General features: G+C 40.2%; 2 protein-coding genes and 1 pseudogene across 2 annotated transcripts in view; 2 read left to right on the top strand and 1 right to left on the bottom strand.

Annotated features, from left to right (window-relative positions):
• LOC110060141 (G protein-coupled receptor 143-like) overlaps positions 1–22,316 on the top strand; it is a 67,534-nt gene that overhangs the window by 18,751 nt on the left and 26,467 nt on the right. Inside the window, exons 5-6 of the mRNA XM_089286649.1 lie at positions 1,095–1,201; positions 4,042–4,147. Of these exons, the coding sequence (XP_089142775.1) occupies positions 1,095–1,201; positions 4,042–4,147 (213 nt within the window). The remainder of the gene's footprint in view (positions 1–1,094; positions 1,202–4,041; positions 4,148–22,316) is intronic.
• On the top strand, positions 4,184–10,353 carry LOC110060142 (uncharacterized). Its single transcript, XM_020766894.2, has 2 exons — positions 4,184–8,729; positions 8,929–10,353. The coding sequence occupies exons 1-2, from the start codon at positions 8,683–8,685 to the stop codon at positions 9,548–9,550; spliced, it is 669 nt and encodes a 222-aa protein (XP_020622553.2). The 5' UTR covers positions 4,184–8,682; the 3' UTR covers positions 9,551–10,353.
• On the bottom strand, positions 10,549–14,803 carry LOC149114016 (uncharacterized; annotated as a pseudogene).

Here is a 22,316-nt window from a genome sequence, read left to right on the forward strand (position 1 = left end):
ACGTTTCGTGACCTCTAATTGAATTAACTCCTTGTGAAAAACAAAAGTATCAAGTTACCCTTTGTAATTTAAAATAAAAATATCTCGTGCCATTTGCCTACTACTCATGAACTGCTTCAAAACTCAAGACTCATCTCGTTCATAACTAGCCACCATTACACTGAAAAGTATGCACTCTAAAACAACCCAATGTACATATGTCACTGTCACACTCCCCTCCAAACCGGACTAAAAATCACAAACCGGCAACATAGACGTCACTCTTTATTTTTCAATAAGCAAAGTCCTTGTGTTTATACATACCTTGTGTTTCTCACGTACCATTTACCTTTACAATAAGAAATTTGATTGGCTGTTCATAGTAGATCCAATCTGGTTGGTGTGACATACATACATCTCTCACTCACTCACTTACTCACTCACTCACTCACTCACCCATTGACCCGTCCATAACATTCCCGACGCGCCGACTAAGAGGTATTTTTTTTACAAAAAATTACTCAAAAATCGAATTTTCGAAGTAAAATCAGTGGTCGGTTCTTACAGAGACAGCCTCTTAAATGAAAATATTAAATCAATGAAAAAAATCCCGATAAAGTAATTTGCCTGGGAGCCTTTGCGTTTTTTCAGTATCAGTCACATGACCATGGGCGTGGCCCGATGACGTCATCACTAGTGTTACTGATCATGAAAAAGTTAAAACACATGAAATAACTCTGAACTAACTAAAAATGATGAGGTTATATGAGAATAAATTTTCCTTAGCAACGGCTCGAAAAGATCGGTTAATGAGCCCTTAACCTTCATACATAATTCTTTGTTTGGATAGGTTAAATTATGGCAGCTAAAGGACAGATGTGGACATACTATACGATAATATATATATCTAATTACAAATGGCAGATGTTACATAAAATAGAGAGTAAAACTTTTAACATAAAGAGCTATAGACAAGGAACTCCTCAAATAAGGGAATTAAAAGAATTGAAAATATAAAATCCCTTTTTGATTATCGCAGTTGCTTCTACGTCAAAGGAGAACTAAGTGCTTCAGCATGAGCATTTTAAATACATGTAGCACTTCTTTTTTTTCAGTTGCTCATCCCATAGCCGAGCTCTTGTTCATTATTTGGTTTGCTATGTTCCGCTGCTGTTTGTAATGTTAGCCCTTCCCGTCATTTACTGGAAAGCTTATCAAAAAGGTATGCTTGTATAATCACTGTTTCTCTTTTTTTAATTGAAACCTTGTATGGCCATGAAGCAAATTTACCTACTGACTGATTAGTAAGACTTTGTATGACGTAGATCTGATAGTTGTATTAAATAAATGCTAACAAGCCTGCAGTAATCTATGAAAAACGCTTGACTGCGAACACTCATTTCAGGATAACCGTTAAGGGAACCTAATAATAAGTTAATCAGCAGGAGCAATGTTAGGGTTAGTAAAGTGATTGAAGGAGGAAGAGTAGCTTGGTTTTGTTTCTCCGTTCTTATTGAAATCCTGGAATTTAAGTTATTTTTGTAAACAAGAAGAGTCAGGTACATGCATATGTTTGGAATAGCGCTAAGCAATGTGGTTTAGTAGTTAAAAATTTAAAACGGGGAGAGGCGTGATGATATTAGTGAGAGAGCATAATATAAATTATGTTGTGCGGCATTTGTAGTTATAGAAAGCTAATGTAAAATACAGCATAAACTTCCTGCTTCCTGTGGATTCTTCTACTGAGGCCCAAACATTTTGAAATGCAATTAATTATAATAGAAATTAACGACACAAGAGACTTTCAAAACGTCTTTGCTTTAGCAAATTAGCTCATTGTGCACTATTAGGATTGGAAGGTGCAATGGGCTAATGGTTAGTGCACTGGATCGAGCTGGCCAGGCTCAAGCCCAGCTTACTGGGTCACTGGGTTGTGTTCCTGAGCAAGACGCTTTCCTCTCACAGTGCCTCTCTTGGCAGGTGTGTAAATGGGTAGCGGTGAATTGTTAGGGCAACCTGACAGAATACTGAGGAGCAGCCTGCAATGTACTAGCATCCTATCCTAGGGTAGTAACAATACATAGGTGCCTGTTGTGCACTTTGTAAAACGTGTTGTTAGTAAGTAATAAGTAATTTATTTAAGACGGAATCCACCAGAAGTTCGAGTAACAAGTGGACAAAAACCTAGTACCAAGATTATTTACATCGTATTGCAAACTTCTGTACGACTGTTTTAAATATCTTCTCAAAAAAGATCATTTCTAGCAACACCAAACGTCGAAAACGAATGTTGAACTTCTTATGAAACACTTGAAAGTACTGGTGAAATGAAACTGATGATGAAATTTTGCCTGTGTTTGCACAAGTTCTCTGAACTTTGAAATTCATTTTCTCTCGTTCCCACGGGAAATTGTTTTCGGTGTTATTTCAGGCAATTATTCATGTGTTTACTTTTAAGAAAATGTAAAAATGACGGTAAAATACTTAAGATTATTCTGGTACCAACTTTTTGTCCACTAAAACCTGAAATTGCTCTCTTTTCTATCAGATTTTGTCTTAATGTTGATAACACAGGGAGTGCTTGTGCAATCACCCGAGCCACTCAGAGGCTCGTGCTAAAAGTTGCCAGACAATAATAATGATATGCTAAGAACATCTACAGAGTTAAGAGTAAGTTAGATAATAAAGTGATGCCAAGATTCTAATAATTACTGAAATATATAATACTCAACGTTTCGGTCCTATCGTGACGCCATTATCAGGATAAAATAAGTGTCAGAAGCAAATATTTAAGTAGGCTAGAGCTGAAAATTAACATACTAATTAGATAGCTACAGTATGTTAATTTGCAGCTCTAGCCTACTTAAATATTCCCTTTCTTATAATTATTTTCTCTTGAAAATGGTGTCATGATCATTAAATCCTTCAGTTATTTTTGCAAACTTTGCTTTAGCAAATCTCTTTTGAACAAAAGGTTATAATAATTCAGGTAAATAGATAAGGCTCAAGAAGTATTTGTTGTTTAAAGATTGACAATAATTTTATATGAGCGGGGTTGGGTAAATTATAGATAGCAGAAATTGATTCAAGATTTAGGAGGTGACGTAAGAAAAGGAATTTTGCAGAAACTGATAATTATAAGAATTTTGTATGATATTATGACCGCTGACTCTCAGATGAGATGCGTAACACACAGCAGAGGACAGCAGCAGAGGTCAAAGAGCGAAGAGGAAAGCCACAGTTGCAAGCTTTCAAAAACCCTATGTGAGGCAGAGTTCGTCTGCCTGAACTGCAGTCGTATCTGTAAATCACCAATTGCATTTTGGATTGTTTAGCCACAACAAACGTCGCACCCAAGCAACAGTGCTCTAATACACGGGCCTTAAACGGCCTAAGGATGCATACCTCCACCTGTCAGACTGTATGGTGTCATTTGAGGCGCAAGGAAGTTATTTATATTATTTGACACGTGACCAAGTTCGGCAGACATCGCCTGATTAGCTGACTTTATCATCAACTCATTAGTCAAAACGAGGTGCAGCTGATGCTCTCCAATTCCACGTTACTTCCTTGTTGGAGGTCACCCATTATTTCTTGTCTCGGTCAATTGCTGAGAGTAGATTCTTTAGCTCCCCTGACTAGCTTACAAAATTCTCCATTATCACTTTACATCTGCTGCGGCCATCCCCTCTGCACAGTTGTCCGTATGATTACATTGAGAAATGTGTCATTGTCCAAAGACAATGTTCCTTTACATCAAGTGAGCCACAAACTTTGAAAGCCTTGTCGAAGGTTGAGGGATTTATAGCTGTCGTACTTAAGACATAATTAGAGGTTGCTGAAAAACATTAGTTTCCTATTAAAAAATGCATGTTTTGAAATCCAAATTTTGCCCTTACTTGTTAATTGTGAAGATTGAACAACAGTGGTCTACTGTACCATTATCTAAGAAATAATATTAAGAGGTAATGCATTTTGTAACAGGAGTTGAATTTGAAATTTGCAAGTGGTTGCATAACACTTGATCCGAAGCATTGTAAAAAGAATACTTTATTTTTTCAGTGTCACAAAATATCAGAAGGAGTGGCTACTTCACAGATGCTGAGAGAAGTCTGCAAAAGTCTGTTAGGAAAAAGTTTAGTTTAATTGTGTTTGTGTTTGTATTTTGGTGAGTATGTCCTAAATCATATCCGAATGGAATGCTTTATATTTTGCTTACAACACATCATTATAATTAGGATCACTTAGTGTAGTGATCGTCAGTTAGTCGTCAATTGTACCTTGGCGCATGCAATGTTTATTGCACAAGGGCACAATTTTCCACAAGTGAAAACTTTCTAGGTATCCTGTTCATAAATGTCAGCAAGCTGTTGTTATAGCATCATCTATCGTCTAGTCCTCTTTGTCCCATGGGGGTGTGGAGCTCCACAGTTGCCTTCCACCTCTGTCGGTCTTGAGCTGCTCTTTTGGCCTCTGTCAGGTCTTTCTAGATGCTTCTGCACCATGCGATTCTCGGTCTGCCACATTTCCGTGTGCCTTGTGGGTTCCAATCCATCGTGTGGCGCGCTATGTTCCTCTCACCCCGTCTAAGTGTATGAGCAATCCATTGCCAGCGTCTTCTTTTAATGCTGGTGTTGATAGCTATAAATCTCTGTTGGTGATTATCTCAGGCCAATACACCATCAGAATCCTCCTCAGATACCTGTCGACGAAGGTTTGCACTTTCTTTGTTGATATTTTTATTACAACAATAACATTGCATTAGGATACAAAAATTGCCTGCACTAGTAAATACAAAAATTACTCACATTGCGTGCGATACTTACTCTACTTACAGTACAAACAAAACCTATGATTTAAGGTTACTTCCCACCTTCGCGGGTGTCCTTCGGGAAAAAATTCGTACGCGCGCCAGTTTTAATAAAACCCCAACAAACTATAGATCAGAAGAAGGCTTAATAAATGTTATTTACGATAAAACATACAATTTAAAGAGTTTTTCTTTTAGGAAGTGTCTGGAGCTGGTAAGGAGTGAAACGACCGAGGTTTCTTCTATTGAATTTATCGGCTATCGGATGCCGCCACACAAGCAAAACGGCTGCACGGTCTTGTTCACAAGGCATCAGTCAACATTGGTTGTTGGGCTTTTTCGATATTCTGATTGGTTGTCTAGATATCTGCATCTAAGGTTGGAGTAGCTAAAAATATTCAAGACGTGTTGCGTAAATGGACCCCACTAGAGAAATATGTTAAATATCCAAATTTCCCTTCACAATTTCGTTTGTCATTATCCCTGGAATGTTCTAGCGAAATTTCACGAAAATCCGTCAATTCTGCATACCCTATAAATTCGCTCAAAGTGGATGTATTCCTCCCAAAATCAAATGCGAGACTTTAGTTCCTAAAAGTTCGTAAACAACTCACGCTATGCCAGGATATTATCTCGCCTTATGATATCAATAGAACAACAGGACCTCGTAGCGTCAATGACAATGGATCAGGATTTCCCGGGAAAAGCATCGCATTGCAACACGTTTTCTATCTCGCTCCCGCGTTGAAGGGAAAGACACTTAAACGGGCAAAGTAGCCTAAGGCAAAAGAACAAATGGGTGACATAAACAATACCAAATAACATGAAATACAAGCTCCAAGATGAGCGTTGTTCGCGAAAATTTCCCCTGGCGATTTCGTCCATTTAAGCGATTATGACACCTTCCTGGTTTATCAACTTTATTTGAAAATACGTTTTTTTCGAAATAACCCGGCAGCTTTTTGAGATTTTTTATATTTTTCTTTTGTAAACTTCAGATAAAATGACTTAAATTTTGTGCCCTTGAAGGTGGGACGTAACCTTAACAATACTATCACAACTCACAATAATATACGGATTAAGCCAAGCCCAAAAGCGTAGCTCCTGGGCTGGGTTGTTCAAAGCATGATTAAGCTAACCCAGCATAAGTGAGAATTTTGATGTGAGTTTTTTTTTTTTTTTTTCAACTTGGCGGTGAGGTTTTCCGTTTATATTGTTTGGCCTTCTGAGTTTGAATAATCTCAAACTACACAAAACATAAGCTGTGGAAAACATTTTTATATAAGAAAACCTTATGCTTTGGCTCGCGTTTAATCCTGGGTTAGCATTAACCGGATCAGTTCCAAACAGCCCAGCCGTGATTACAGTAAGTTAACCTGGTTTGAGCCCGCGATCCAATAATAAAGCCAGTACTTGGTCAGCGGTTAACTTCAAAAAAATACGTGACCTCGATGAGCTCAAAACGTGAGCCCGCCATATGGTCATGTGATACTGGTCTGCGGATACCTTGTTTTTGACAGGTGTCAGTTGACCATAAAATCGAGGTCCAATATCAAAGATATATTTTTTCCCGAGAGAGCATGGTAACGAATCCTGCAATCTGATTGGTTCCTGGCGCGGTTCGGATTTTCCTATCTCTGACCACGGTCACGCTAACAGCGGGAAACAGTGGGGTGAAAATGTCGTGTTCGTCAATTTTCATGAGTGAACCGGCGGTAATCGTCAGCCTTTTCCCTTTTTAATCAACGCAAGTTTATATCTATTCACTTTTAAATGGCAAAGAAAGTCACTGTAAGTAAATTCAGTTGAGTGTTTTGAAACTTTGCACGAAATTTCACACTGAGAAAACAATTTTGGAGAACTTAACTGGTGAACTAAATGCATCTAATTAACAATTAGACCCGTAGCCCGTCAGGGCTACGGGTCAATAGCCCACGAGGCGAAGCCTCATGGGCTATTGACCCGTGGCCCTTGAGGGCGAAGGGTCTAATTGTTTTAGTGTCGCCCAGCTAGTCGGACAGAAAAGGCAATAATAAAGTTAGCAAATGCAAGTTGAAGAAATATTTATTTGGGAATAGAACGAAAGAAAGCGTCACGCTTGACTGCCCCAATTTCGCTACTCGAAGACTAAATCTAATAGTCCTCTAGTAGCGTAGCCAATTAAAATGTAGGATTTGCATTAGTCCACTAGTTGGGTGTTATTAACATAAAGTAGTTTGGAATAAATCTGTTCTTTAATACACATTTCTTTGTCTAGTATCTGAGTTACTCGCTCGTTCGCTCGGTAGATTTTTTGCGATGGTTTGTAGACGGCACGTAAGCCAATTCAATGACAAAGTTGCGTAACCAAACCCACTTGTAAGCCAATTTACCGCAGGAAAAAAATAAATATGTTATTTGCCGGCTTAAGGTCGGTCCGTATAGACCTCGGGCTTGAAAATGCTGCCATCGGCCAGCGGCCTCGGGCAGCATTTTCAAGACCTTGGTCACAGTTTTTTTACTACACGGACCTCCCAGCCGGCAAATAACATATATGTACGCTGTACACCAAGGCCCCATGTCCTATTAGCTGGAGTATGGCCGCCATGTTGTGCGTCGTCATCGTCGTCGTGCATACGCGCCCACGAACAATACCGTTAGCAATTTTTAGCATGAGAAAAGCGATTCACGGGTTTCTATGAGTATGGGACTCCGCTTGGCGCCCCTTCAGACCCCTGGAGCTCCGCTACTCACATTGTTTACAGTAATTGACAATTATTCACCGAAGGCGAAGTGAACTTTGGTGAATATTCACCAATGTTCGCTGAGCCTGAGGCGAATAATTGCTTTAGTATAATTTTCAGAGGTGAATATCAAGGCCTACAAAATAACAGGCAAAAACATAAAAACACAGACGCGATTGTTTGTTTGCATACACATACTCAGCCGTAGTTTTAATGATAAACATACATGTACATCTATTGTGAATCAATTTACGCTCATCGAGTTCGGCAGTAAAAGAAACAAGCGAAACACTACGAACAATAAAATCATCCCGTACCTTTGTTTTATCGTTGTTGACTTCGTTCACAGTTGTCGTCATCGTCTCAAAATGAGTAGCTTTAGTTTGAACAAAAAAAAATGGCAATCAATGTAACCACTGCGTTTCATGACGATTCTTAAATGTCTTGAATACGAGTTCTTGAAAAGATTTTTGGTCCAAGGGAGACAGCAGTCATTATGAAAATTCTTCCTCCTTTCAAACGTCCTGGACTCGGAGTGATGTCTTTCGAATAAATGAAAATTTTATTCAGCGACTGTCCACCATGTTTACTTGCCGAGATGGCAAAGGTGGCGAGCTTAGCAACCAAGCTCAGAAATGTCATATTTACCGTCTAGCATGGTACTTGGTCAGCAGTTAACTTAAAAAACACGTGACCTCGATGAGCTCAAAACTTGAGCCCGCAATATGGTCACGTGATACTGGTAAGCAGATACCTTGTTTTGACAGGTGTCAATTGACCATAAAAATAGATGTCCAATATCAAAGATGTACGATGTAAACCAAGGCTGCATGTCCTACAATTAAAGGCCTTAGCAAACACTGGAGACGGCGAGGTGGACGTCAACCAGAAGTAAAATTTCCCGCTCTCGAGCCAATTAGCATAATCACGTGGAGTGTTGCCCGCGTCCTCCAACAGTGGCGACAGCGAGAAAGGTAGGTTTGGCTGCCTCGAGAGACGGTCACTTTCTTTTCTGATTTGTAGCACCTAAAATACACGGAAGCTCCTCTATAAAGTCAAAAAATGTTTTTTTGACGCTTATATTTATATTTTATTTGCAAATATTTGATCTTTCTTTTGCTTTACAGCGAAAATCACGCTTCACATTGGAGGTGTGAGTGAAGAAGAAAGATGGCAAGCGAAGCCCGCAGCGAAGGAGAGAAAAGCAAAAGAAATGGGTGAGTTTCCTGGGATTCACGTTGTTCCGAGCGATGTTTACGTCTTGTAGACTTTAAAACTTTAGATTGCAAGTACTTGCTTGTACAAAATGCTATTTTGTTCTTCCGAGTTGTCTCTAGAATTTCGGAGTATTTCCGAAAGGTGAATCGATAGACAGGACCTGTTTTTAATAGGCTTTTTTTTCTCTCTCTCTTCTAGCTCGATCATGGAATGGACAGGAGCACACGATTTGATCCTAGCGAAAGAAGTCAGAGCTTCAGAACCATGGATCTTCAAACTAAGGAATGCAGATCGAGGAAAAGTATGGAATGCCATCACGGATCGTCTGAATGACGAAACCTCTTTGAAATTTCAGGTGAAGAAGAAAAACGTACAGGAACATTTCAAACTACTACTGGACAAATTCAAGGCGAAACAAAAACATCAGGCGAAACTGGGTGGAGTTGACATCGAAGATAGCGAGATGGATATCCTGATGGAAGAGATATCAGAAAAATGGGAGGAGGCAGAGGCCTATGACCTTGGTTGCACTAGTAAAGAAAAGGCTGATTCAGATCGAGCGATTGGTGAAGAGATAAGGCGGAAAGCTTGTGAAAAGCTCGGAGAAACGAGTAAACGAAATGCGGAAGAAAAGGCCGAGCCTGTTGCCAAGAAGTCGAGAAGGAGTGGAAGTGAAACTCTTGATTTTCTCAGGGAGAAGGTGGAAGCTCGACAAGCTGAAGCAGAGCGTGAGGCAAAGATGCATCAAGAATTGCTCACCATGATCCAAAACCAGAATGCAGCCATACTACAGATTTTGAACAAAATGGCTGACAAGTAACTGAACAATCCTTTCATATACTTTTTTTCTTGTCTTCTTCATCACAGTTGTTCAGGTTCTAAACTAAGCTTTGACCAGCTTATTTTATTTTGAATGTTATTTAGGGTTGGTCTAATGTTGATGTTTCTAAGTTTAATCTATGCATATGTTTAAAATGGTGGGATTCGTATTGTGTTACAGTTTAGTGGTTTATTTTGTCTATCCCAGAGAATTGTCATTTAATTTTGCAAGCATCAAATCTTCCACTCCCTGCTTCACTGGAATGTAACAGCTGATCCACGAATCATGTCAGAGTAATGTTAAAATATGTTTTATTCCCTTTACATACCCTGTGATAAAAGTGTAAAAACTTTTTTTAATTTTATTTATTTTATTATGTTTGCTTATACTTTACAACACTTCTGCTGTTACTTTACACTAAAACAGTACAATAAAGGCTACATACACTACTTACAAAACAACAGAGCTATTAACAGTACTTACAGTACAAGACAGCTTCTTCACCTTACTTACTATAAAGTATCGATTTTGAACTATTTTACGTACGTAACAACAATACAGGTATTTTCTAAATTAATCTAATTAATCTAACCTTAATCTAATCTTAATCTAATTTTAATCGAATTAATCTTGATTAATCTATAGTGGCAATTAATTTAGAGATATAACACACTTTTCTAATACCTTTGAAAAGCATTAACAGGTCAGAAAATGCGAAGAAGCATCATAAAAGAGAACCAGAAACTTCATTTTCTATTCTTAACCTGTAATTTACTTTTGTAATAAATTCAACTCAGTCAAGATTCCTTTCATTTGCCTTGTGATAATGTAGATAATAGTTAGCAAATAATAAACAGAAATTCAGTTTCCTGAGATTGTTATTATCCTTCCCACACGGCATACCAAATAATAATTCGTAGTTTGCCGGGGATATAGAGGTGTTGTGCATCTCATGGAACCAGTTCAACAGCCGATTGCGAAAGGAAGTTGTTGTACTACAGTTTTGAAATGTATGAAGAACTGAGTCAGGCTCACCACAGTAGAAACATATATTGTTGTCTGTAATTCCATAGAGAGTAAGTTCTTTCTTCGTAGCGACAATGCGATGGATAAGCTTAAAGTAAAATTCTCTAAGTTGATTCTCTTTGCAAATAACCTTCACTCTATCAAAGATCTGGTTCCATGGCAAGACCGTCGGAGCAAAGTCGCGATCCCATTTCATTGGACCAGTGGCCTGGGGCTTCCGTTTATTGAGAAAAAGCCAATAATAGTCTTTAGCTCGAAGTTTCAAGAGGTCGATGGTTAAGACCGAGGATAATTAAAATAAGCTTCCGCCGGATAAAAAGTTGACATTAGGCTTAGCACGCTCCTTGACTTTTTTCCGTAAGGCGCTCGGGATTGCAGAGATTACTTGGAAATAACTGAGAAAATTGCAATTAATTCCATAACGCTGTTGGAACTGTTCAAATGGTAAAAAATTGCCACTAGCGTCGATTACATCATGCAGCGTGAAGACACCGTTTTCGACCCAATCGTGGTAAAAAACAGTCCTTCCGTCAATGAGGATCTCTTTATTACTAAAGAGAATCATCTCTTGTTCATCCTTAGAGTTATAAAGACTTTTTAGATCCAGGAAAGAAAACAAGATATCCTTGTAGAAGGATGGTATGTCTGAATCTTTCAGAAATTTCTTATCACAGTTGGAGCGTAAGAGAAAATTTAGACCCCTGTACTTGTTAAAATAAAATTTTGGAATTGCTGACCAGGTATCGTCTTCCTCGTCATTATTTTTGAGGAAAATGTATAGATCAGAGAGGGTTCTGTAACAATCACAGACTCGTGCGGATTATCCCAGTGCTGGAGCAAAATAGCTAACTTAAACACCAAACTGAGATGCCAAAATGTGGGAGTGGTCTCAAGATGTGAATTTGTTTTCTTGTTACACTAAGATACAAGCATTTACTGGGTGTCTTAGCCCGCGAGCAGGCTCACCTTTGAGTCACACGCACGAGCGGCGAAGAGCAAAGCGATCCGGCGGGAAGGAGTCTGGTGAAAAGGCGCTACGCCGCGGGCGCTTGTGCTCCAATGTGAGCCTGCTGTCAGGCTATGAATGTCTGTTTCAGTACAACTCTTATCAGATTACATCTCTTATTCATGTTTGGTTTAAATAAAATAGTCCTGCAGAGCTGGTGGGTCTAGATCAAAGTACTCTGATGTCATGTTTCTGTAGAGACAAGTCAAGGCATTTCGTAGAATGGCACTTACCAAGTACATTTTGCCTACTCTACTAAGCCCTATCTTTAAATTCTTCTTGTCTTGAAATCTTTAAACTTCCAGGATGTGGCAACATCTTTAAACAACCATTCTACAGCTTCTCTAACTTTGCTCATGGACGTATTGAATGCTTGCATCTGAGGAGTCAACACCCTGTCTCTAAATGGCTGGATCAGATGAGCTCTCATGGGATAGGCGGGGTCCCCATAGATGTACATAAGCTGCCCCCCTGGTAAGAATGCATGTTGATTCAAGAGAGGCAGTAATTGTGAGTCTGTTAAATCCAAGAATCATGCCTCCTGCCCTCTACAAAAAAGAACATTTTACAGTGTTTTGCGTTTGTAATCATGGTGAAAAAGTAATGACCTACACCCTAGTGTTGTTAACTATTTCAAAAGAGCGGTGAGCAAAAAAAGTGATTTTCTGACTCAAAAAAATGGCAATAGAGTAGTGAATGGTTGACTGACATTCAAAACAAGGATGTAGCTAGGATTTGCTTGAGGGGGCTCCAATTATCCCATAAATGTACTGCATTTTTTGTGTGCAGAGAGGGGGTATGCCCTCTCAAAACAAGATACTTGAGTACCAAATATACTTACCAACAGAGTCGTACATGTTAGCGATCAGCCCATTTGGAAGAGCAATGGACTGAAACTTAAGCGTATGAACACGTTTATGGCCCTTATACACCACGTGTTGGTGCTCTCCGGGTCTGCAAATTGGCCGGACAGTTCCATCGATAAAGCCGAAGCAATTGTTCAATGCTGCTCCCGTTAATGAGACTGCATCAGCATATATTTGAAGCTTTGCCAGTTGCAGAATAGCTTGGTTCCATTGTAGTATTCTGTGACTGTGGGTGGTAAAGATATAATCCAGCACAGTATTTGTGACCATGCTCATAACAGGCACCGGCCGACCAAAGCGCGCTATCATATCTGAGTATCTGCAGGGATATGAAAGTCGTCGGCGTAGCATACAGAGTCCCTCCATTCCATCGGCCACTGACCGCTGATGGCACACAAACTGATTTGGTATTTGCAAGGCAGCAGCTAGGTCCGGAAGGTCGCGTTTCTTGACTCTAAACTCTGCTAAACACTCTGAATCGTCCATCTTGTCCACGTCAAATCGGCCGTAGTCTTCGTAAGGAAAATCAAGATTTTTCGACGTGTGTAAATCCCACAACAACAGAAATTCATTCTCGTCTATGATGTCCTCAAAGCATGCAACAGCTAGAAGGTCTCGAACTTCTCAAAAAGTTGCCATCATGCTCGTAAAATCCACGAACAAAGTCAAATTGGACCACTGAAAACGAAAGCAAAACAGCCGTCGCTCGCCGACGCTTCTAGGAAGGCTTAAATATTCTAATTTCGCGCCAGAGGAGGCGGACTCAACCCAACTCCCGCGCAGCCATCGCCGCCTACACCTAACTGCCTCAAGTATTTGCTTAAGGTAATTCCCCTGAAATAAAACTGCACATAGATTTTTGTTCAAACTTTGTCCAATGAATATTTATCATATAAGAACTTTAATTATAAAATAAACTAGTGAGACAATCTCAGATAGTGCAGAGCGCAATTGATAGCTCTGGTACAGTAGTCCCATAAGTACTCACCCCTACTGGGTTCACTTCCGGTTTGTGTCTACCTTGGTAGTCTGCTACGGGTTTTCCCCTTTGCAGTGTGTATGTTTCAAGGTTGTATTTTCATTCAAGGTCCAAACATTACGCACAAATTAATTACTACTGGTGCTTTAAGTTGATTTTCGTTCATTTTAAATTCAACAATACGCTGAAGCAGCAAACGTGACAATTTAGCTCTTCACGCCAACTTTGTAACTTGATACTTTTGTTTTCCTCGCAAAGCCATGTAATATGAAACCCCTGTTTTCTCCAAAACATACGGAAGATGTCCTTGTTTTTTGGAGATAAATGAAAGAAAGTTAAATATCTAATGTAGTGATGAAGAAACGGAACAGAGACGATGTTTTACTAAAAATACAAATTTTTACCGATGAACAAGAACTAATTTAATTATCAGATAGTCACGAAATACCACTTTCTTTTTCTGTTGCCACCTTTGTTGTTAACAATAAAACAATTCAAAATTAACACACAACGATATTGATGGCTGAGAAGCTTTTCAACGAAAAGTATTGAAGATAAACAGCGCTACTTGGCCGATATGAATGAGTCTCCTCAAACACTGATTAAATTAATTTGCGCTTTCATTAGGTGCCACGGCGTCTGCAGCAATATTTGAGCATTTTTCTGGTCTCTTTTGTTACAAATTCACAATTTGCGGAGTATTAACGCCACTAACTTGAGAACTTTTTGGTCTCTCTTACAGACACAATTAAGGCAAGAAATAAACAAGTCGCTAAGGAGAAGCAATATATTTGAATTCTGACAAGCACACTATTGTAGATTGAAAACAGCAGATGATATTTGTTGAACCGACCTGTTTGTAACTCTAAAAGCTACGCAGCCACAGTAACGTTTCACTTTTGCAATAAAAAGGGACAACTGGCGCTACCTGAAAAATAACTGCCGTCCTTGGTCACATGACACGATATATAAAATACTGCGTGTAAAGATAGTGTATAACACTAACAATGCTAGAACGCATGCGTCTTACATGTTGAGCTCTACCATAAGGAAAACCACTCAACATTTGTGCGTGATTCCGTATGCAATGTATCCTTCACCTACTATAGAAGCCACGAACCCTGACTAATCTACGCATGCGTTTAGGGCAAATTAGTTTTGTTCTAAGGAGAATGGTACCACAAGGAGAGCAAGGGGTTACCTGAAACAAATATATAGCTTTTCGATGTTCAAAGTTAAGCGACGGCGATGGAATGTGTTTTACGTAGAGTACACATGTACCTTTCCCACCCTACTCCCATTACTTCCTTGCCTCTAGACTAATTAATTAATTGAAATTAATTAATTAAACAAACATTAAAGTTTACACCTTAGCGCCTTAGCGTCATAGCGTCATAGCGCCTTAGTTCCTTAGCGGCAGGCAACCCCCATAACCATCCCAATAGTGCACTCTGCACTAACTAGTGAGACAATCTCAGATAGTGCAGAGCGCAATTGATAGCTCTGGTACAGTAGTCCCATAAGCACTCACCCCTGCTCGGTTCAATTCCGGTTTGTGTCTACCTTGGTAGTCTGCTACGGCTTTTCCCCTTTGCAGTGTGTATGTTTCAAGGTTGTATTTTCATTCAAGGTCCAAAAATCACGCACAAATTAATTACTACTGGTGTTTTACGTTGATTTTCGTTCATTTTAAATTCAATAATACGCTGAAGCAGCAAACATGACAATTTAGCTCTTCACGCCAACTTTGTAACTTGATACTTTTGTTTTCCTCGCAAAGGCATGTAATATGAAACCCTTGTTTTCTCCAAAACATACGGAAGATGTCCTTGTTTTTGGAGATAAATGAAAGAAAGTTAAATATCTGATGTAGTGATGAAGAAACGGAACAGAAACGATGTTGTTTTACTAAAAATGCAAATTTTTACCGATGAACAAGAACTAATTTAATTATCAGATAATCACGAAATACCATTTTCTTTTTCTGTTGCCACCTTTGTTGTTAACAATAAGACAATTCAAAATTAACACACAACGATATTGATGGCTGAGAAGCATTTCAACGAAAAGTATTGAAGATAAACAGCACTGCTTCGCCCATATGAATGAGTCTCCTCAAAGACTGATTAAATTAATTTGCGCTTTCATTAGGTGCCACTGTGTCTGCAGCAATATTTGAGTATTTTCCTGGTTTCTTTTGTTACAAATTTACAATTTGCGGAGTATTAAAGCCACTAACTTGGGAACTTTTTGGTCTCTCTTACAGACACAATTAAGGCAAGAAATAAACAAGCCGCTAAGGAGAAGCAATACATTTGAACCCTGACAAGCACACTATTGTAGATTGAAAACAGCATGCGCAGATGATATTTGTTGAACTGACCTGTGTGTAATTCTAAAAGCTACGCAGCCACAGTAACGTTTCACTTTTGCAATAAAAAGGGACAATTGGCGCGACCTGAAAAATAGCTGCGTCCTTGGTCACATGACATATAAAATACCGCGTGGAAAGATAGTGTATAACACTAACGATGCTAGAACGCATGCGTCTTACATGTTGAGCTCTACCATAAGGAAAACCACTCAACATTTGTGCGTGATTTTGTATGCAATGTATCCTTCACCTAATATAGAAGCCACGAACGCTAACTAATCTACGCATGCGTTTAGGGCAAATTAGTTTTGTTCTAAGGAGAATGGTACCACAAGGAGAGCAAGGGGTTACCTGAAACAAATATATAGCTTTGCGATGTTCAAAGCTAAGTGACGGCGAGGAAATGTGTTTTACGTAGAGTACACATTTACCTTTCCCACCCTACCCCCACTACTTCCTTGCCTCTAGACTAATTAATTAATTGAAATTAATTAATTAAACAAACATTAAAGTTTACACCTTAGCGCCATAGGGCCATAGCGCCATAGCGCCATAGCGCCTTAGTTCCTTAGCGGCAGGCAGCTCCCATAACCATCCCAATAGTGCACTCTGCACTAAAAAGGAGGTGCCCATGCTCGTTAAGGAGCAGTGAGGCACTGAAAATGTCCCATTTTAGCGTTATTTAATGCTTATTACATGAACGCATTCCAAGTTATTGTAAACTCTTTGTGCATGAGCCCAGACTCATGAAAACACGCCTCAAACTACAGTCAATAATTACGTCGGACACAAATAAACTTTTTAAGTTTGATTTTCACAGACAGCTGAATCCTTGTTAAAATATTGGAACCAAATTGCTTGCCACGGCTATCAAACTGCAAAATAGAAAGACTACAGTGCTGCTGCTATTTTCCTTATTTATTCAATTTTCAACAATAGAAATCAGATCAGTCTTTTCTCACGCAAAGCTAATGATTGGGGTGCCTAAGCTCGGTAGTGAGCTATAGCCATTTTTCAACTGACAGAACTCAATATCAAGGCAAATCCGCCATGTTTTTCAATGTGCCCGTGCACGAACGCGCGCTAATGACGCCATACATTATGCGCAGTAAGGATGCGCAATGCAATACTGGGGAATGACCTTAAGGTCTCTATTAGCTGAAGTATGGCCGCCGTGTTTTGTGACGTCGTTGTCGTTTTGCGAATGTGCCTTCGAGCAATACCGCTAGCCATTTTTAGCGGAGCTCCAACGGCCCGAAGGGCCGCCAAGCGGAGCCCCATACTCAGAAATCCGTCGAACTCTTTTCTTATGGTAAAAATGGCTAGTGGAATTGCTCAGGGGCGCGTACGCGCGACGACGACAACGTCACACAATATGGCGGTCATATTCCAGCGAATAGGACATGCGGCCTCTGTTAACAGCGTACATCTTTGATATTGGACATCCATTTTATGGTTAACTGATACCTCTCCATTTGGTTGTTGGCGTCCGGAAGCCTGTGCGATAACATGCAGATGTCGTCGGCAAAGTGAAGGTCCTCCAGCCTCTGAGTCATCGTCTACCGAATTCCCTAGGTCTGTTAAATGCTGTTTTGGTCACCCAGTCTAACGCCACTAAAAATAGGAGAGGTGAAAGTAGGCATCACTGTTGGGCGCCTGTTGTCGCTTCGAAGGGCTCCGTTAGAGATCCCATACTTGGCAGCTGAATGCAATTTGGTCTGCGCAAGACCTTCCGCTTCGAAAGCCTGCCTGCTTCTCGCGTAGTTTTCATGGCCAGCAGAGTAATTCCTCACAGTCGCTGGTATCTCTCTTTTTTAGCAGTTTGATTAATAGCCTGTTCCGTTAGTCCTCTGGAATCTCTTCAGTTGTTCAGGTAGTATTGAACAGATCATGAGGTATATCAATTCACATCTGACCGCCTGCTTTTAAGGCTTCTGGTGGAATGCTGCCTGATTCCGTACCTTTTCCGCTTTTTAATCTGGTCAGTGCCCGCTTTGTCTCCTCCTTGGTAGTTGTTGATAGTTATTGGTTGGTCTGTGGCTCGGGGGGATCTTCAAGTGGGTCCCTGTTAAGTACTGTTGCAAAGTGATCACGCCATTCTTCAAGTTGACTATTTAGTTTGATGAGAAAGCTTCCAGTATTGGGCGGTCTTTTGTTCTTCTATAACCATGTTACAGAGATGTCTTTATGTCTCCTTTTCTGGCTGCTGCTTCTGCTTCTCTGGCCAAGTTTTTGGCATAAGTTCGTTTGTTTGTCATTTTGCAACTTATTTTGACTTCCCTGTCTTTTTCAGAGTACTCTCTCTGTGCTTGTCTCTTTTGTTGCCCAGTCACTGCTTGGTTAAGTTTTCCTTTCAAATCTCGTCTTTCGTCTGTTTTCTTCCAGGTATCTGAAGTGATCCAGCTCTTTTTTTTGGAACTAGCTTTACCCAAGACTTTGTCTCATGTATCTACATATGCTTCCTTGATCACCTTCCACTAAACTCGTACCTAGGCTTTTTCACGCTCTGCAAAGAAAACTGTTTTGCTTTACATATAACATTAACAAGGGAGGCAACTCTTTGCCCAAACATTTTGAACGCAATCCGAATATTCGCTCGAATCTCTAAATTTCGTTGCTTCCACGAAACCAAACAAACACAAGAAAACTTTACAAGCCCCTCCCCCGGTTTGCAGTTTTTCGTGCGTGTCCGAAGTCGCCCGATCTGCGCACGGAAATGAAATGCCGCGGGTAAATACCTGAAGCATTTTAGCGAGATTCCGCGTTTAAAGTTGAGAGCTGGGGAAGGAGAGGAGCTTGAGCGCGCGCTGGGTGACGTCACTGGTACCGGTTCAACGATACGATCATGTTGCGAAAAGCGATTTGAAAAAAAACTTTGCTAAAGACGCTAAAATTCTCCGACTGTCGTGAACGTTTTCGAAAACAAATACGGCCAAGTTGGAGAAAAATCTTTCGACTTCGTTTTGTGTTTGTTTTCGTGGAAGCAAGGAAATTTAGAGATTCGAGCGAATCTTCGGATTGCGTTCAAAATGTTTGGGCAAAGAGTTGCCTCCCTTGTCAATGTTATATGTAAAGCAAAACAATTTTTTGTGCAGAGCGCGAAAAAGTCTAGGTACGAGTTTAGCGCTACAGTGTTACGCGGGACTACGCGGGAAGCAGCGGTTTTCTCTGTAAGGTCGCGGAAGAAATAACAACAGGAGACAAAAGTAAACTATTCGTTCTTTTCATTCCTTTATTTACTCTCTTCCTATTCAACAAGATTGTGTGCTCCCTGTGAGGCAACCAGCCTCTTGATTTTACCAAAAATTGGTTGCCTGGTAAACTTTTTGGTCGTCTCGGACGACTGGACGACCGCTAATTTCGAGCACTGCATTGTGAATTGTGGTGTTCATTTTCCTCGTCTTGTTGTTGGTCTTTCATCACTTCGTGGAGTGGCTGAAATCTATTTTGCACGACACGCGGCCGCCGCGTTATTCGTTGCTTCCTTCTGACACGATCCGGTGAGTGAACAAAATCTACCACCTCCTCCTCTACCTGTGCTGGCACAGCGGTGTTGGTAACAACATTGGACGTTTCTGTAACCAATTAAATCCACTGACTGGGGGGTTTGCCCTTCCAACCTCACTAGAGTCCCATATCCCTGACAGACCCTGTTGCCATGCTGGGATTGGATTTTGTCTAGCCAGCGGAGACAGAACACGGGGACAGCGATGGATTTTGGCTACCCGCACGTAGTTTAGCCGTGAGGTCAATGCCGTTGCCCGGGGTGTGGCCGTCACCATGTCTAGGGTGACTACCAGGAGCCATACGTGCGAGTTGAGTCGTGTGTGTGAACCAGTAAAGCCCAGCCGTCTATCAGTTGCCTGGCATCACTCTAAAAGTGCTAACACTCCATACCCTCCCCCAAACACCCCGTTGTTATAGCATATTGGGTTGAAAACTGATCGAATAATCTAACGATTGCTTTCATTCAAAGCAAGCAACTCACTAAAACACATTTACAAAGAAAATTTAAAAGAGCGAAAGTTTCTTCACCTTTTTGCTTAATTAACCCTTTGACGGCCAAATGTACACTAAAAACATACCATTTTAAACCATGAAATCAGTTTTTTGGTTGCCATGACGCTAAATGGGCTTTAGTTTTGCTGACAAAGCTTTTTTTTACCAAACAGATAGATTTCCCTAAGATTAGGTACAAAAATGTAGAATATTTTAATTTGGTGCATGCGCATAATCCAAAATTTGGACTGTTTTTGCGATTGCCCGTTCCGAATTTTTTTATTGCCCTTTTCCTTTCCTTTTTCTCAGCCCTTTCACTCTCGCTACCTTTGGCGTTTCATGTTCTTTCCTAGCTCTACCATCTGCTTATCAAGAATATCTGGTGAACATTTAAATTGAGGACGTCACAAGTGGTACAAAGAGCACGACCATTAAGTAGCCGTAGGCTTCTTGGGTGTCAAACGGTTAAGAGACACCCTTTATCACTAAACACCGCAAGCAAACAGCCGAAGCAAATTTACAGGAATATGTTGTTGTAATCGTAATTGACGGAGGGTACAGACAAGCTTTACACTGTCTCCTGGTGCGTGCGTGCACCAAACACCATTGACTCAGTTTCTATGCTGTTAACAACACCGTTTGACAGGAAAATAGTCTATTACTTTAAACAAAATACCAAAATGAAGCTAAAATGAAGCCTTCAACATTTCTTTCCAAGATACACTGAAGCAATTTGTATTCATGTCTTGGTGAAATACAGGATTTTGAGACCATTACCTACCCATTGTGTTGAATGAACGTTCTCTCAAATCAGTTTCAAGCGCAAACCAATAGGCCCTTAGCAGGATCCGGTCACATGGTACGGAATAAATTACGCTGGGACGCAAGTTACGCAGTGGGACTTCCAAAACAAAGGAAAGTCGGGCTGGACTGGTACGAGTTCCCTTGTTTTGGAAGTCCCACTGCGTAACTTGCGTCCCAGCGTAATTTATTCCGTACCATGTGACCAGATCCTGCAAAGGGCCTATTCAATGCAGAAAGGAACAAACTAGTCTTCAAGTAAGCAAACGTCGTTGTGGCATAATTCCATAATCCTTATCTCCATTCACAAATTTTGCCTTTTACTTGATAACGATATATACCAAAATACGTGGAAGTGAATTACTCAGCTTATGCAGAAACACGAGAACAAATAAGCTATAACATTTTGCAATCATTTTTTACTAGCTGTGTAAACAAACACTTTGAAACAGTGAGCAACACGAAGACTTGTCGACCCAGAATGACCTAAACCTCCCACCAAACGCTCACATAGTCCCTAAGCATCTAATAAGTGCCCGTGAGCCTCGACATCGTACCGTCAGACTGATTCAGCTTAGGGATGACATAACATTCTAGCCCCAGATAATTACCCCGCTGAAAAAATCAAAGGAAACTATAAGGAAGTCGTGGATACATTGCTTACAAAATGAAGAGGTCTCCTTCGATCAGCTACTATATGCTTGACCGGGTTTTCAAGATCGCAAGGTCATAAAAAAAAGTCAAAATAACTCTGCCCTTGAAGCACGATATATACAGGATTTTGTTTGTTACAGTTTAAACGTTTATCCCACTCCGAAAACTAAAATAATTGAAACATTTCCTCTTCACACCTCTGTGGTCTTTACAAATTTCCCGGAACACCTTGACCTACGGGATTTTTGCGTTACAGTAGATAATTTTGTTTATATCCAGTTTGTAACTGCGTTTCTTATTGTTTGTCGCAAGAAAGTTTTGGTTGGATACTATGGACTTATAAGTTGTCCCACTTATGTTTCTAATTGCTTTGTTTTGTTTTGTTATGATTGATTCATAATTTTGCTGACATAGTGCTAGCCCGAGAGTGCTGGAAGGTTCGCTGATAGTTTCACTCATAAGATTCACTCACAAATTAAGGCTCGCTATCTAGCCAGCTGGAAGTTATAAACTATCTTTGAGCCTAAAGGATCGACGAGCCAATGTCTCAGGAAGTTCAAAGATTCTTCGCAGTCAATATCTACACACAAAGTTAAACCTTAAGTCTTTCAAACAGCTCCCAGCAATGACTGTGTTAAACTTTGGGAGGGAGAAGGGACCTAACTAGATTTTACACAAGGAAGCTCTGCCCCAAGGTCCAAATCCTTTCCCTTTTGTATAGTGTTTTTTCAAGAAAAGGTTACCCAGCTTGAAACCCCTTTCACATACCTGCGTCATGTACTAGTACTTAGTTTTTAATTTTGTAATGTAAAATTGACTCTGAAAAGCCCCGTGAGGACGAGCCAATAAAGTATGTATGTATGTACGTACGTACGTACGTACGTATGTATGTACGTACCTACGGTAGACCCATTACATCTCTTTTCATGGATAAATTAGCAATGAATGTTTAAAATCCGTGCCCCTTTGTCATGCCTCCCACCTGATAAAAAGTGCACCTTAAGTCAACTATAGGGAGTTCCCCCCCCCCCCCCCCAGCTTGATGCAATACAAAATGAAAA

Source organism: Orbicella faveolata, unplaced genomic scaffold (genome assembly GCF_042242905.1).
Source record: "Orbicella faveolata isolate gen_17 unplaced genomic scaffold, um_ofav_v1 contig_14, whole genome shotgun sequence".
NCBI classification, from domain to species: Eukaryota; Metazoa; Cnidaria; class Anthozoa; order Scleractinia; family Merulinidae; genus Orbicella; species Orbicella faveolata.